This window comes from Aegilops tauschii, chromosome 2 (genome assembly GCF_002575655.3).
Source record: "Aegilops tauschii subsp. strangulata cultivar AL8/78 chromosome 2, Aet v6.0, whole genome shotgun sequence".
In the NCBI taxonomy this organism is placed as follows: Eukaryota; Viridiplantae; Streptophyta; class Magnoliopsida; order Poales; family Poaceae; genus Aegilops; species Aegilops tauschii.
This window is the reverse complement of record NC_053036.3, coordinates 622,931,963-622,947,731: the sequence shown is the minus strand read 5'-3', so window position 1 is coordinate 622,947,731 and position 15,769 is coordinate 622,931,963. Positions and strand designations below refer to the sequence as shown.

Here is a 15,769-nt window from a genome sequence, read left to right as displayed (position 1 = left end):
AAGTGAAAAATGACGCGGCAAAGCGCACATTAGCCTATAGTATCATTTATTCTTGTTGAAATCCTTTATTTTTTAGCTATATCTAACAGTTTTCTTAAACTCTATTTGCAATATAGCACATTGTTAGCACGCTATATCGTGTATAGCATCTGGAGGAGGCCGCCGCTATTTCTCTTAGCATGCTGTATTTCACCTTGCACAGAACTACCAAAATAGAAAGATAGCTAGACTTTTTGCTGCCCTTTTGCTTGGGACATTTTGATTTTTTAAACAGAGAACACGCATGATACTATATTGTTACACGTACACACACCACATACGTATAATAGCCTCGCGATGTAAACGACGACATAGGTTGGACGTCACAAATGCACGATGGAGTACTACTAGGGCAGATGCTGCTGCCTGCGAGTTTACTTAACTCGGAACGTACGTAGGTGCGCGCGCATGATTGACATCACATGGTCGGGTAAGCGGTGTCGAGGGCGATGCCGCAGAGCCCCGACCCTCCGACGTCGCGGCGCATACGGATGTAGCCGGCCTCGCCCCACGTCTGGCCCCACGAGTTCTTGACGAGCCAGTACTTGAGCCCCGAGGAGGCGTCGGTGCCATAGCCGACAGTCACCACGGCGTGGCTCATCTTGATCCCGCAGGGGGCCGAGAAGACGCCACTCTTGTAGAACTGCATGCTGGTTGGGACCTCGATGGCCACGCCGAAGGGCTGCCTCGCGACGGCGCTCTGCAGGGCCAGTTCGTTCTTGGGGACCGCCGCGTGCCCGGTGATGGTGACGACGGGCTTGGCGCGGAAGCAGACGCCTCTCACCGCCTTGTATGGGTACAGCGCCGCCGTGGTGAGGCCGCCGTTCTCCATGATCCACTGGAAGGCCCTGTGGTAGTAGCCTCGGTTGCAGCCACCGTCGTACTTGTCGCAGTCCACCAGCTGCTGCTCCGACAGGGGCACCAGCGTCCCCGTCTTGATGAAGTGGAGACTCTCCATCATTGCCACCGCCGAGAACGCCCAGCAGCTAACTGCATGCACCCGGTCCGGTCCGGGCATAGAAACAAATTGGTTAAAAGAGGCCAGTACTTACGTAGTTGAAATGGATGAGATTCCCCTAAACAAGCTATAATGATAAGTGTCACCACGAAATAACGTCGCTATGACGTTTCTAAAATTGTCATCTGGAAAAAACCCTAAAAGAAAATTGAAACTTGCTATTCAAACAAAAAGTTGACATGCTTAATTCATAAATAAAGTTGCCATCCTCGGATAACTAAACATACACTACCGGAAAACGGTCCTACCCCGACGGCCAAAACTATGCCTACGGCAGCCGTCGGCATACTTGGAGCTATGCCAACAGCCTAGTCCTGGCCGTCGGCTTATCCTGGCCGTCGGGCTACCTCGATCTACGCCGACGGCAGCCGTCGACCTAGATGCAGACACGCCGACAGCAGCCGTCGGCATAAATCAGCCGTCGGCATACCTGTGGGCCCGGCGACGCCGCCCGTGACCAGCGGCTAACGCCGTCAAACCTATGCCGACGGTCGGAACGGGCGGCCGTCAGCATATCTCCGCATGCCACGTCACCGATCCGCGGCGTAGATATGCCGACGGCAGCCGTCGGCATAGGCGCCCCGTCACCGATCCGCGGCACGGCGCCCACCCAAAACCCTGCCGTCTCTATGCCGACGGCAATGCCGTCGGCATAGTTATTTTTTTATATGTGTTTTTTTTACATTTGTTTTTCTGCTTTTTTTTACATATCTCCGCATGCCACGTCACCGATCCGCGGCGTAGATATGCCGACGGCAGCCGTCGGCATAGGCGCCACGTCACCGATCCGCGGCACGGCGCCCACCCAAAACCCTGCCGTCTCCATGCCGACGGCAATGCCGTCGGCATAGTTATTTTTTTATATGCGTTTTTTTTACATTTGTTTTTTCTGCTTTTTTACATATGTTTTTATGCTTTTTTTGTATTATATGAATATATATGTAGTTTGTAATTTTTTCCATAGATTATGAATATATATATATATAGTTTGTATTTTTTTCGAGCACATTAATAATGTGCCGTCATGTTCTTTTGAATATAGGTCCTTATATTTTATTAAAATAAAAAACAGCTATGCCGACAGAAGTTTTCTGGCGGTTGCAAACGCCCGGCACCCGTCTCCGGAGTGTGACCCCCTCACGTCCGCGGTGTGCCCCCCTCACGGACGGTCCGCCGCCGGCATATGGAGGGCGGAAACAGCCGCATCGGGTCTATACGGAGGGGACGTTGCTCCCAAGTGTTTCTATGGGATGACCTACCACAACCGGGTGGTGTTGTGGCACAACCGGGTGGAGAGGTCCACTGGTCAAAGCCCGCCCGTGGGAAGTCAAAGGGCTAGATCTCGTGGTCAACCGCTCCAGGGTTAGGCGGGACGGGGGCCCTGGGGGGGTAGCAATGCCACCGAAGCGTCGCACCGACCCCTCATACATGGGGGTGGTGTTGTGGCATGTCCGAAGAGGCGGCACGCATCTCCGGGGTGTGGCCCCCCTCACGGACGGCGATGACACAGTAGTAGACGTTCTGCGGTAATGGTGCGGCGTGAATATTATTAAATATTCAGATCGCAATAAAATCATGAGTTTTTTACAAGACGTGGGAACATGTGCTATAGGAACGATCGTAATTTTTCATAATTTTTGGTTATGGAGAAGTATCCGAACAATTTCCCTCTACCCGGATTGCCCTTCGCATGTCTACGACTGTAGCCAGCGGCCTCCGTGGGCTAGCATGCCGCCAATCTTGCATACGCGGCTTCTCACAAGTCTGAAGGTGTTGTGGCGGTTGCAAACGCCCGGCACGCGTCTCCGGGGCGTGGCCTCCCAGCTTACGGACGACGCCGTCGCCGGCACCTGAAGGGGGGAAACGGACGCGTCGGGTCTACACGGAGGGGATTTAGCTGTGGGTTTGGCCCGGATGTTGCTCCCAGGTGTCCCTCTGTGCTGACCTGACACAACCGGGTGGAGAGGTCCACTGGTCAAAGCCCGCCCGTGGGAAGTCAAATGGCTAGATCTCGTGGTCAACCGCTCCAGGGTTAGGCGGGACGGGGGCCCTGGGGGGGTAGCAATGCCACCGAAGCGTCGCACCGGCCCCTCATACATGGGGGTGGTGTTGTGGCATGTCCGAAGAGGCGGCACGCGTCTCCGGGGTGTGGCCCCCCTCATGGATGGCGATGACACAGTAGTAGACGTTCTGCGGTAACGGTGCGGCGTGAATATTATTAAATATTCGGATCGCGATAAAATCATGAGTTTTTTACAAGACGTGGGAACATGTGCTATAGGAACGATGGTAATTTTTCATAATTTTTTGTCATGGAGAAGTATCCGAACAATTCCCTCTACCCGGATTGCCCTTCGCATGTCTACGACTGTGGCCGGCGGCCTCCGTGGGCTAGCATGCCGCCAATCTTGCGTACGCGGCATCTCACAAGTCTAAAGGTGTTGTGGCGGTTGCAAACGCCCGGCACGCGTCTCCGGGGCGTGGCCTCCCAGCTCACGGACGGCGCCGTCGCCGGCACGTGAAGGGGGGAAACGGACGCGTCGGGTCTACACGGAGGTGATGTAGCTGTGGGTTTGGCCCGGATGTTGCTCCCAGGTGTCCCTCTGTGCTGACCTGACACAACCGAGTGGAGAGGTCCACTGGTCAAAGCCCGCCCGTGGGAAGTCAAACGGCTAGATCTCGCAGTCAACCGCTCCAGGGTTAGGCGGGACGGGGGCCCTGGGGGGGTAGCAATGCCACCGAAGCGTCGCACCGGCCCCTCATACATGGGGGTGGTGTTGTGGCATGTCCGAAGAGGCAGCACGCGTCTCCGGGGTGTGCCCCCCTCACGGACGGCGATGACAAAGTAGTAGACGTTCTGCGGTAACGGTGCGGCGTGAATATTATTAAATATTCGGATCGCGATAAAATGATGAGTTTTTTACAAGACGTGGGAACATGTGCTATAGGAACGATGGTAATTTTTCATAATTTTTTGTCATGGAGAAGTATCCGAACAATTCCCTCTACCCGGATTGCCCTTCGCATGTCTACGACTGTGGCCGGCGGCCTCCATGGGCTAGCATGCCGCCAATCTTGCGTACGCGGCTTCTCACAAGTCTGAAGGTGTTGTGGCGGTTGCAAACGCCCGGCACGCGTCTCCGGGGCGTGGCCTCCCAGCTCACGGACGACGCCGTCGCCGGCACCTGTAGGGGGGAAACGGACGCGTCGGGTCTACACGGAGGGGATGTAGCTATGGGTTTGGCCCGGATGTTGCTCCCAGGTGTCCCTCTGTGCTGACCTGACACAACCGGGTGGAGAGGTCCACTGGTCAAAGCCCGCCCGTGGGAAGTCAAAGGGCTAGATCTCGTGGTCAACCGCTCCAGGGTTAGGCGGGACGGGGGCCCTAGGGGGGTATCAATGCCACCGGAGCGTCGCACCGGGCCCTCATACATGGGGGGTGGTGTTGTGGCATGTCCGAAGAGGCGGCACGCGTCTCCGGGGTGTGGCCCCCCTCACGGACGGCGATGACACAGTAGTAGACGTTCTGCGGTAACGGTGCGGCGTGAATATTATTAAATATTCGGATCGCGATAAAATGATGAGTTTTTTACAAGACGTGGGAACATGTGCTATAGGAACGATGGTAATTTTTCATAATTTTTGGTTATGGAGAAGTATCCGAACAATTCCCTCTACCCGGATTACCCTTCGCATGTTTACGACTGTGGCCGGCGGCCTCCGTGGGCTAGCATGCCGCCAATCTTGCGTACGCGGCTTCTCACAAGTCTGAAGGTGTTGTGGTGGTTGCAAACGCCCGGCACGCGTCTCCGAGGCGTGGCCTCCCAGCTCACGGACGGCGCCGTCGCCGGCACCTGAAGGGGGGAAACGGACGCGTCGGGTCTACACGGAGGTGATGTAGCTGTGGGTTTGGCCCGGATGTTGCTCCCAGGTGTCCCTCTGTGCTGACCTGACACAACCGGGTGGAGAGGTCCACTGGTCAAAGCCCGCCCGTGGGAAGTCAAAGGGCTAGATCTCGTGGTCAACCGCTCCATGGTTAGGCGGGACGGGGGCCCTGGGGGGGTAGCAATGCCACCGAAGCGTCGCACCGGCCCCTCATACATGGGGGTGGTGTTGTGGCATGTCCGAAGAGGCAGCACGCGTCTCCGGGGTGTGCCCCCCTCACGGACGGCGATGACACAGTAGTAGACGTTCTGCGGTAACGGTGCGGCGTGAATATTATTAAATATTCGGATCGTGATAAAATCATGAGTTTTTTACAAGACGTGGGAACATGTGCTATAGGAACGATGGTAATTTTTCATAATTTTTGGTCATGGAGAAGTATCCGAACAATTCCCTCTACCCGGATTGCCTTTCGCATGTCTACGACTGTGGCCGGCGGCCTCCGTGGGCTAGCATGCCGCCAATCTTGCGTACGCGGCTTCTCACAAGTCTGAAGGTCTTGTGGTGGTTGCAAACGCCCGCCACGCGTCTCCGGGGCGTGGCCTCCCAGCTCACGGACGACGCCGTCGCCGGCACCTGAAGGGGGGAAACGGACGCGTCGGGTCTACACGGAGGGGATTTAGCTGTGGGTTTGGCCCGGATGTTGCTCCCAGGTGTCCCTCTGTGCTGACCTGACACAACCGGGTGGAGAGGTCCACTGGTCAAAGCCCGCCCGTGGGAAGTCAAAGGGCTAGATCTCGTGGTCAACCGCTCCAGGGTTAGGCGGGACGGGGGCCCTGGGGGGGTAGCAATGACACCGAAGCGTCGCACCGGCCCCTCATACATGGGGGTGGTGTTGTGGCATGTCCGAAGAGGCGGCACGCGTCTCCGGGGTGTGGCCCCCCTCATGGATGGCGATGACACAGTAGTAGACGTTCTGCGGTAACGGTGCGGCGTGAATATTATTAAATATTCGGATCGCGATAAAATCATGAGTTTTTTACAAGACGTGGGAACATGTGCTATAGGAACGATGGTAATTTTTCATAATTTTTTGTCATGGAGAAGTATCCGAACAATTCCCTCTACCCGGATTGCCCTTCGCATGTCTACGACTGTGGCCGGCGGCCTCCATGGGCTAGCATGCCGCCAATCTTGCGTACGCGGCTTCTCACAAGTCTGAAGGTGTTGTGGCGGTTGCAAACGCCCGGCACGCGTCTCCGGGGCGTGGCCTCCCAGCTCACGGACGGCGCCGTCGTCGGCACGTGAAGGGGGGAAACGGACGCGTCGGGTCTACACGGAGGTGATGTAGCTGTGGGTTTGGCCCGGATGTTGCTCCCAGGTGTCCCTCTGTGCTGACCTGACACAACCGAGTGGAGAGGTCCACTGGTCAAAGCCCGCCCGTGGGAAGTCAAACGGCTAGATCTCGTGGTCAACCGCTCCAGGGTTAGGCTGGACGGGGGCCCTGGGGGGGGTAGCAATGCCACCGAAGCGTCGCACCGGCCCCTCATACATGGGGGTGGTGTTGTGGCATGTCCGAAGAGGCAGCACGCGTCTCCGGGGTGTGCCCCCCTCACGGACGGCGATGACAAAGTAGTAGACGTTCTGCGGTAACGGTGCGGCGTGAATATTATTAAATATTCGGATCGCGATAAAATCATGAGTTTTTTACAAGACGTGGGAACATGTGCTATAGGAACGATGGTAATTTTTCATAATTTTTTGTCATGGAGAAGTATCCGAACAATTCCCTCTACCCGGATTGCCCTTCGCATGTCTACGACTGTGGCCGGCGGCCTCCATGGGCTAGCATGCCGCCAATCTTGCGTACGCGGCTTCTCACAAGTCTGAAGGTGTTGTGGCGGTTGCAAACGCCCGGCACGCGTCTCCGGGGCGTGGCCTCCCAGCAAATGGACGGCGCCGTCGCCGGCACCTGAAGGGGGGAAACGGACGCGTCGGGTCTACACGGAAGGGATGTAGCTATGGGTTTGGCCCGGATGTTGCTCCCAGGTGTCCCTCTGTGCTGACCTGACACAACCGGGTGGAGAGGTCCACTGGTCAAAGCCCGCCCGTGGGAAGTCAAAGGGCTAGATCTCGTGGTCAACCGCTCCAGGGTTAGGCGGGACGGGGGCCCTAGGGGGGTAGCAATGCCACCGGAGCGTCGCACCGGGCCCTCATACATGGGGGGTGGTGTTGTGGCATGTCCGAAGAGGCGGCACGCGTCTTCGGGGTGTGGCCCCCCTCACGGACGGCGATGACACAGTAGTAGACGTTCTGCGGTAACGGTGCGGCGTGAATATTATTAAATATTCGGATCGCGATAAAATGATGAGTTTTTTACAAGACGTGGGAACATGTGCTATAGGAACGATGGTAATTTTTCATAATTTTTGGTTATGGAGAAGTATCCGGACAATTCCCTCTACCCGGATTACCCTTCGCATGTTTACGACTGTGGCCGGCGGCCTCCGTGGGCTAGCATGCCGCCAATCTTGCGTACGCGGCTTCTCACAAGTCTGAAGGTGTTGTGGTGGTTGCAAACGCCCGGCACGCGTCTCCGAGGCGTGGCCTCCCAGCTCACGGACGGCGCCGTCGCCGGCACCTGAAGGGGGGAAACGGACGCGTCGGGTCTGCACGGAGGTGATGTAGCTGTGGGTTTGGCCCGGATGTTGCTCCCAGGTGTCCCTCTGTGCTGACCTGACACAACCGGGTGGAGAGGTCCACTGGTCAAAGCCCGCCCGTGGGAAGTCAAAGGGCTAGATCTCGTGGTCAACTGCTCCATGGTTAGGCGGGACGGGGGCCCTGGGGGGGTAGCAATGCCACCGAAGCGTCGCACCGGCCCCTCATACATGGGGGTGGTGTTGTGGCATGTCCGAAGAGGCAGCACGCGTCTCCGGGGTGTGCCCCCCTCACGGACGGCGATGACACAGTAGTAGACGTTCTGCGGTAACGGTGCGGCGTGAATATTATTAAATATTCGGATCGTGATAAAATCATGAGTTTTTTACAAGACGTGGGAACATGTGCTATAGGAACGATGGTAATTTTTCATAATTTTTGGTCATGGAGAAGTATCCGAACAATTCCCTCTACCCGGATTGCCTTTCGCATGTCTACGACTGTGGCCGGCGGCCTCCATGGGCTAGCATGCCGCCAATCTTGCGTACGCGGCTTCTCACAAGTCTGAAGGTCTTGTGGCGGTTGCAAACTCCCGGCACGCGTCTCCGGGGCGTGGCCTCCCAGCTCACGGACGACGCCGTCGCCGGCACCTGAAGGGGGGAAACGGACGCGTCTGGTCTACACGGAGGGGATTTAGCAGTGGGTTTGGCCCGGACGTTGCTCCCAGGTGTCCCTCTGTGCTGACCTGACACAACCGGGTGGAGAGGTCCACTGGTCCAAGCCCGCCCGTGGGAAGTCAAAGGGCTAGATCTCGTGGTCAACCGCTCCAGGGTTAGGCGGGACGGGGGCCCTAGGGGGGTAGCAATGCCACCGAAGCGTTGCACCGGGCCCTCATACATGGGGGGTGGTGTTGTGGCATGTCCGAAGAGGCGGCACGCGTCTCCGGGGTGTGGCCCCCCTCACGGACGGCGATGACACAGTAGTAGACGTTCTGCGGTAACGGTGCGGCGTGAATATTATTAAATATTCGGATCGCGATAAAATGATGACTTTTTTACAAGACGTGGGAACATGTGCTATATGAACGATGGTAATTTTTCATAATTTTTGGTTATGGAGAAGTATCCGAACAATTCCCTCTACCCGGATTACCCTTCGCATGTTTACGACTGTGGCCGGCGGCCTCCGTGGGCTAGCATGCCGCCAATCTTGCGTACGCGGCTTCTCACAAGTCTGAAGGTGTTGTGGTGGTTGCAAACGCCCGGCACGCGTCTCCGAGGCGTGGCCTCCCAGCTCACGGACGGCGCCGTCGCCGGCACCTGAAGGGGGGAAACGGACGCGTCGGGTCTACACGGATGTGATGTAGCTGTGGGTTTGGCCCGGATGTTGCTCCCAGGTGTCCCTCTGTGCTGACCTGACACAACCGGGTGGAGAGGTCCACTGGTCAAAGCCCGCCCGTGGGAAGTCAAAGGGCTAGATCTCCTGGTCAACCGCTCCATGGTTAGGCGGGACGGGGGCCCTGGGGGGTAGCAATGCCACCGAAGCGTCGCACCGGCCCCTCATACATGGGGGTGGTGTTGTGGCATGTCCGAAGAGGCAGCACGCGTCTCCGGGGTGTGCCCCCCTCACGGACGGCGATGACACAGTAGTAAACGTTCTGCGGTAACGGTGCGGCGTGAATATTATTAAATATTCGGATCGTGATAAAATGATGAGTTTTTTGCAAGACGTGGGAACATGTGCTATAGGAACGATGTAATTTTTCATAATTTTTGGTCATGGAGAAGTATCCGAACAATTCCCTCTACCCGGATTGCCTTTCGCATGTCTACGACTGTGGCCGGCGGCCTCCGTGGGCTAGCATGCCGCCAATCTTGCGTACGCGGCTTCTCACCAGTCTGAAGGTCTTGTGGCGGTTGCAAACGCCCGGCACGCGTCTCCGGTGCGTGGCCTCCTAGCTCACGGACGACGCCGTCGCCGGCACCTGAAGGGGGGAAACGGACGCGTCGGGTCTACACGGAGGGGATTTAGCTGTGGGTTTGGCCCGGATGTTGCTCCCAGGTGTCCCTCTGTGCTGACCTGACACAACCGGGTGGAGAGGTCCACTAGTCAAAGCCCGCCCGTGGGAAGTCAAAGGGCTAGATCTCGTGGTCAACCGCTCCAGGGTTAGGCGGGACGGGGGCCCTAGGGGTGTAGCAATGCCACCGGAGCGTCGCACCGGCCCCTCATACATGGGGGGTGGTGTTGTGGCATGTCCGAAGAGGCGGCACGCGTCTCCGGGGCGTGGCCCCCCGCACAGACGGCGATGACATAGTAGTAGACGTTCTGCGGTAACGGTGCGGCGTGAATATTATTAAATATTCGGATCGTGATAAAATCATGAGTTTTTTACAAGACGTGGGAACGTGTGCTATAGGAACGATGGTAATTTTTCATAATTTTTGGTCATGGAGAAGTATCCGAACAATTCCCTCTACCCGGATTGCCCTTCGCATGTCTACGACTGTGGCCGGCGGCCTCCGTGGGCTAGCATGCCACCAATCTTGCGTACGCGGCTTCTCACAAGTCTGAAGGTGTTGTGGCGGTTGCAAACGCCCGGCACGCGTCTCCGGGGCGTGGCCTCCCATCTCACGGACGGCGCCGTCGCCGGCACCTGAAGGGGGGAAACGGACGCGTCGGGTCTACACGGAGGGGATGTAGCTGTGGGTTTGGCCCGGACGTTGCTCCCAGGTGTCCCTCTGTGCTCACCTGACACAACCGGGTGGAGAGGTCCACTGGTCAAAGCCCGCCCGTGGGAAGTCAAAGGGCTAGATCTCGTGGTCAACCGCTCCAGGGTTAGGCGGGATGGGGGCCCTAGGGGGGTAGCAATGCCACCGGAGCGTCGCACCGGCCCCTCATACATGGGGGTGGTGTTGTGGCATGTTCGAAGAGGCGGCACGCGTCTCCGGGGTGTGGCCCCCCTCACGGACGGCGATGACACAGTAGTAGACGTTCTGCGGTAACGGTGCGGCGTGAATATTATTAAATATTCGGATCGCGATAAAATCATGAGTTTTTTACAAGACGTGGGAACATGTGCTATAGGAACGATGGTAATTTTTCATAATTTTTGGTGATGGAGAAGTATTCGAACAATTCCCTCTACCCGGATTGCCCTTTATATTTGGAAAAAATGTGGTGCAGTCTGGTCAAACTGTGGTCAAACTAATTATTCTAGAATATTGGTGTTACTAAATAATTATTTCAGTTTTTTTGAATTTTGGTCAACTGTGGTCAAACAGTGGTCGAACTGTGGTCAAACTGCTGTCAAACTAATTATTCAAGAAATATTAGTGTTACTAAATAATTATTGCGTTTTAAAACAATAGTTTCAAACTCAAACAGTGAAATGTGTCACTTCATGCTCGAGCTAAATTCCTGAGGGTTAATACAATTGACGTCTTACTATTGTCAGGAAAACAACAAGTGCAGACTTGGAAACGAGGGAGAATAGAACCCGGAAGTTAAGCGTGCTCAGGCTGGGGGAGTGGGAGGATGGGTGACCGTTCGGGAAGTTAGATGATTTGGAATGATGAGGGGTGATTAGAGATTAGAGGATAAATTGAGCAGTGATGAGGGGTGGTGATTAGAGATTAGAGGTTAAAATAATTCAGAAATTTGAAAATAAAAAATTTCAAAAAAAATTTCAAAAAAAAATCTATGCCGACGGCTTTGCCGTAGGCATAGCTCTGCCGCTAGGAGGCACCACGGGACGACACGTGGCACGGGTCGGCATCGACGGCTTTGCCGTAGGCATAGCTCTGCCGCTAGGAGACACCAGGGGACGACACGTGGCACGGCTATGCCTACGGCAAAGCTGTCGGCATAGATTTCATCTATGCCTACGGCTTTTGCCGTAGGCATAGCCCTGCCACCAGGAGGCACCAGGGAGTGCCACGTGGCATTCCGTGAATCGTTAGCGCTTTTGACGGCGCCGTCCGTTGCCGTCAGCCGAAAAACACGGCCGACGGCTAAACTATGCCGAGGGCTGACGCCCGGCCGTCGGCATAGGCCCCTATGCCGACGGCTATACTACGCCGACGGTCTGACAAGACTACGCTGACGTGATCTACGCCGACGGGGATATGCCGACGGCAGCCGTAGGCATAGATCTATGCCGACGGCAAAGGACCTATGCCGACGGCCCTGGGCTGTAGGCATAGTGCCCGAGTCCGGTAGTGATACCATCAAAAAAGTCAGGGCAGAATTTCTTGTGCAAAGCGTGCGGCACTTACCAGTTCTAAAAAAGTTAATATAATTGATGAATACGTACAGCATTGCGAGCCTTGGTTCTTGACCGGCGTCACGGCGCCTTTGGCCCTCCAGTCCACGCTGGGCGGAAGCGGAGCCTCCAAGGAGTCGTCTCCACCGCCCGACGACCAGAGGCCGTCAGCCTCGGCGGCCGTCGTGATGACCGAGTCAGTGTGACCGCCGGCGTCGTGCGACGACGCATACCTTGCGACGAACTCCTCCCCTGTGAGGTCAGCGAATTGGTTCTCGCCGAGCTCGTAAGTGAGGTCGCCGCGCCTGTTGGCGGCGTCGATGTACTCCACGTTGCTGCGGTACACCTCGAAGCGCTGCAGCCGCTCCTCCGCGCTCAGGTACGAACGGTTGTGAGTGGCCTGCCACTGGCGGAACCTGTCCATCATCAGCATGTCACCGGCGTCGACGTGGCCGCCCGACGCCGCAGGGACGGCGGCGAGCAGGCCGCCTATTAGCAGAACTACTGTAGGGATCACTGGCCATGTGCCGCCATGGGAGAAAGCCATATCGATCGATCTACACAAGCTTCTGCTTGAGCATGAAGGTGTAGACCCGCGTTTATATAGTGCGAGAGTTACAAGTGGAGCGCGGGAGCATGTCTTTGGGCAGTGTCGGCCGGCGACGGACGCATGCATGCAGGTCGATGCACGTACTAGCTAGTTGAGGAATGGTAACGATCTGCGTTTTCTCTTGGTGCCTTACTGGTAGCAGTGCACTCGGTGCATGCATGCATGCCTTGGCACTCGAAAGAAGATCGATCGAGTTGGTTAGGTTCCCTTGCCCTGCACACTAACTGATCAGGGCCGGACACCGGTTTGTATACTAACTAATGCACCTTGTCGCCTTCCCAATTCTGTCAACATTTTCGTCTTCTAGCACAGTGAACGCATACCAAATTTCAACTTAGCCGTGTTTCAGGCTTTCAGCTGCCAGTGTTGATAAGTTCAACTGATTGACAATATGCAGGATTTACCAACACAAAAGATTACAGCTCGAGTACGCTTTTAAGATTATTCTGTTTTTTTCGAGAAACACACTACAAATGCAGACACCTACTCCCTCCGGTCATTTGTACTCCGCGTATTGGATTTGGATCAAGTCAAACTTTGCAAAGTTTGACCAAATTTAGATCAAAATATATCAACATCTAAAATACCAAATATATATACTATGAAACTACATTTCATAATGAATCTAACAATATTGATTTGACATCATGAATGTTGATATTTTTTTCGATAAATTTGGTCAAAATAAAGGTACTTCGACTCCAGAGAAAACTTATATGCAGATTAAAAAGGACCGGAGGGAGTACACACACACATACATTTATCCCTATAAACGCTTGCATGCAGAATCTACCCCTACGAGCACCTCTAAAAGATTGAGCCGACGGGTCAGGTCTTACGGTTGACGAAATCATCACATACGTCTCGCTATCGACGGGAACGCTGGCTCCCGCTTAAAAAATATTCCACTCAGATGACACACAAGTGTCATGTGGCATGTGGATACAATCATCTTCCTAACCATTCAATCACAGATTGATTCGTATTGTTTTGTTAATAATTATATGACACCCCAACTTAAAATAAAGATTTTTTTTCGAAAAGGGGAACATGCCATGGCCTCGGCATCAATGATGCAAACGACCATATTATTGCAAGGTTCAGAAAGATACAAAAGAAATAATTTATTTCCAAGGCAACATGCCTCGCGACAGTACGTCCACTAGGTTATCATTAACTATATGCTAAAAGACAAAAACAAATAAAAAATACACAGCTTTTATGCAACACCTACAATAAGGAAACGCCGCACTTGCACCGATGATGAGGAGTCCAACCTAGGGTCAAGCGAGAGATTTTCATCCCAAAGACGAGCTTCGGGACACCACCTTCAGTAAGGAAAAAATGCAAGCACACGTCAACATTGCCAGAAATGTTTTCACCGAAGTGTGCAAACTAGATGCTGACGCTTTTACCATGATCACCCATCTAGCGAACGGCTCATCGCTAACCAAATGTCACTAGAGGAGAAATTGGAAGTTGGTGATGTCCCATACCGCCATGCCTCTAGCCACTGTTGCACCACCTTTGATCGAGCAGCAACAAGCATGTCTTGAAACCACGGAGGAGACTTCCTACATAGCACCTGCCAGGATCGTGCATGACTTGATGCTTCCGTGTGAGACGTCATGCATCACCGCCATCCACCCTTTGCGGATCTCCTAGTCGGGTTGGTTTCATCGCCGTGGAAGGCGTGGGTGTCGCTACAGTCGGCACAAGCGGGTGCACCGCACACGCCGACTGTAGAGACTGAGCCAGTCGGGACATGAGAAGGCACCAACATGCGGGTCCGGCCAAGCTCTCGCATGCGGGCGGGGCCGTGTCGTAGTCAGCCGCGTGATGGTGGCCCCGAACATGCCCTCGGTGCACCCATCATGGACATGCACCGACTGTAGCAATTGCGCACCCTCGCTCCACCCGTCATGGACCCGCCAGCCGGGTCGCCCGGTTCCGAGCCATCCTGGCAGATCGGACAGCCCGGAGCTGCCCCGAGAGATTCCCTCGACAAGCCACCCGATGACGGACAACCAGGAGTATCTGCACGTGTGCGAAGAGCCCAAGAAGGCTGGTACTCCTCCATACTTTATAGGAGTAATGGGTTTGGCCCATGAAGATTTCCATATGTTCCTAGCGCAATTCACAAAAGCCCATGAACAAATGGCAAGAGGTGGTTCTTTCCACTACACTATGTGGTGATTATGAGGAGAGAAAGAGAACACCTCGCATGGGAGGGCCGAAGGCATGGTCATGCGACATGTGTGTGAATGGTCCGCCAAAATACAGTCCATGGCCTTGCAGGAATGCGACATCCTTTTGCCGTCATATTTTTTATGTCTTGGCGGACAAGTTGATTGTTTTCTTGTTTGGTAAGTTTGCGACTTGGAAACTAAATCAGTTTGAGAAAGTCACCATGGTATGATGCCGCCTTGGTCCTCCGATACATATGACTTACCAGTCACGACCAAAGACACACCAAAACATGTTAGGGTCCTACCTCATCTCGCAATTGCACCGCCATCATAATCTACTCCATCCCGGATGCCTACATGCACCAGTGAGCGGGAGAGCAGGTCTCCAGAACCCTTCGTCCTTGTGATCCCGCACCAGGAGAGAACAAATTAGGTTTTTGTGAAGTGGTACATGCGTCTGCTTAACTTCATCACCACAGGTCGTCCTCCATCCAAGTCGGGTGCCGTCGTGTACCTATGTCTCCAATGTTGTCTACTTGGACTAGTCTTAACCAACATCACCGTCAAGAACATCGCTCCAACAATAGTTACGGCTACAAACGAACATTATGTGCATCGTGGTGATCTGTTCATCTCTCTAATAATGGTTGTTGTTAGATCTGCCATAATGGTATGTGTCGTGGTTTTGTCACGACAGATGTCCTCGAAAAAGGACTTAGTCGTGAGGCCATCGCAACTAGGTGGTGGCTGGAACGGGGTTGGTCGGAATCGAGAGACGTGAGTTTTGCCCAGGTTCGACCCCTAGTGGAGGAGGTAAAAGCCTACATCCTGCTTGATTGCTATTGATGGTGATGATGATCTCGATTACAAGGGCGGCGTTTCGCTACCTCTATCTCGAGAGCTACTAAGTTTTTCAGTCTCTAATGACTAGTCTCTCCCCAACTTGTCCTTTGGATGACCCAGGACCCCACTTTATATAATAGCCGAGTCCCTAGGATTTACAATCAGTTTCCAGGTTCTACCCATAGTCGGAATCCTATTCTAAGTCTTTGTAGGTCTTCAGTGCCTTCCAAATTAGAAGTAATCCATCTTGTGCATGAGTTGTAAAG

At 54.5% G+C, this 15,769-nt stretch overlaps 1 protein-coding gene across 1 annotated transcript; it reads right to left on the bottom strand.

Annotated features, from left to right (window-relative positions):
• Positions 1 to 457: 457 nt before the first annotated feature.
• On the bottom strand, positions 458 to 12,440 carry LOC109735546 (ervatamin-C-like). The gene is made up of 2 exons (XM_020294765.2): positions 11,913 to 12,440; positions 458 to 1,029 (listed from the first exon to the last, which is right to left on the bottom strand). The coding sequence occupies exons 1-2, from the start codon at positions 12,406 to 12,408 to the stop codon at positions 458 to 460; spliced, it is 1,068 nt and encodes a 355-aa protein (XP_020150354.1). The 5' UTR covers positions 12,409 to 12,440.
• Between the last annotated feature and the right edge of the window lie 3,329 nt (positions 12,441 to 15,769).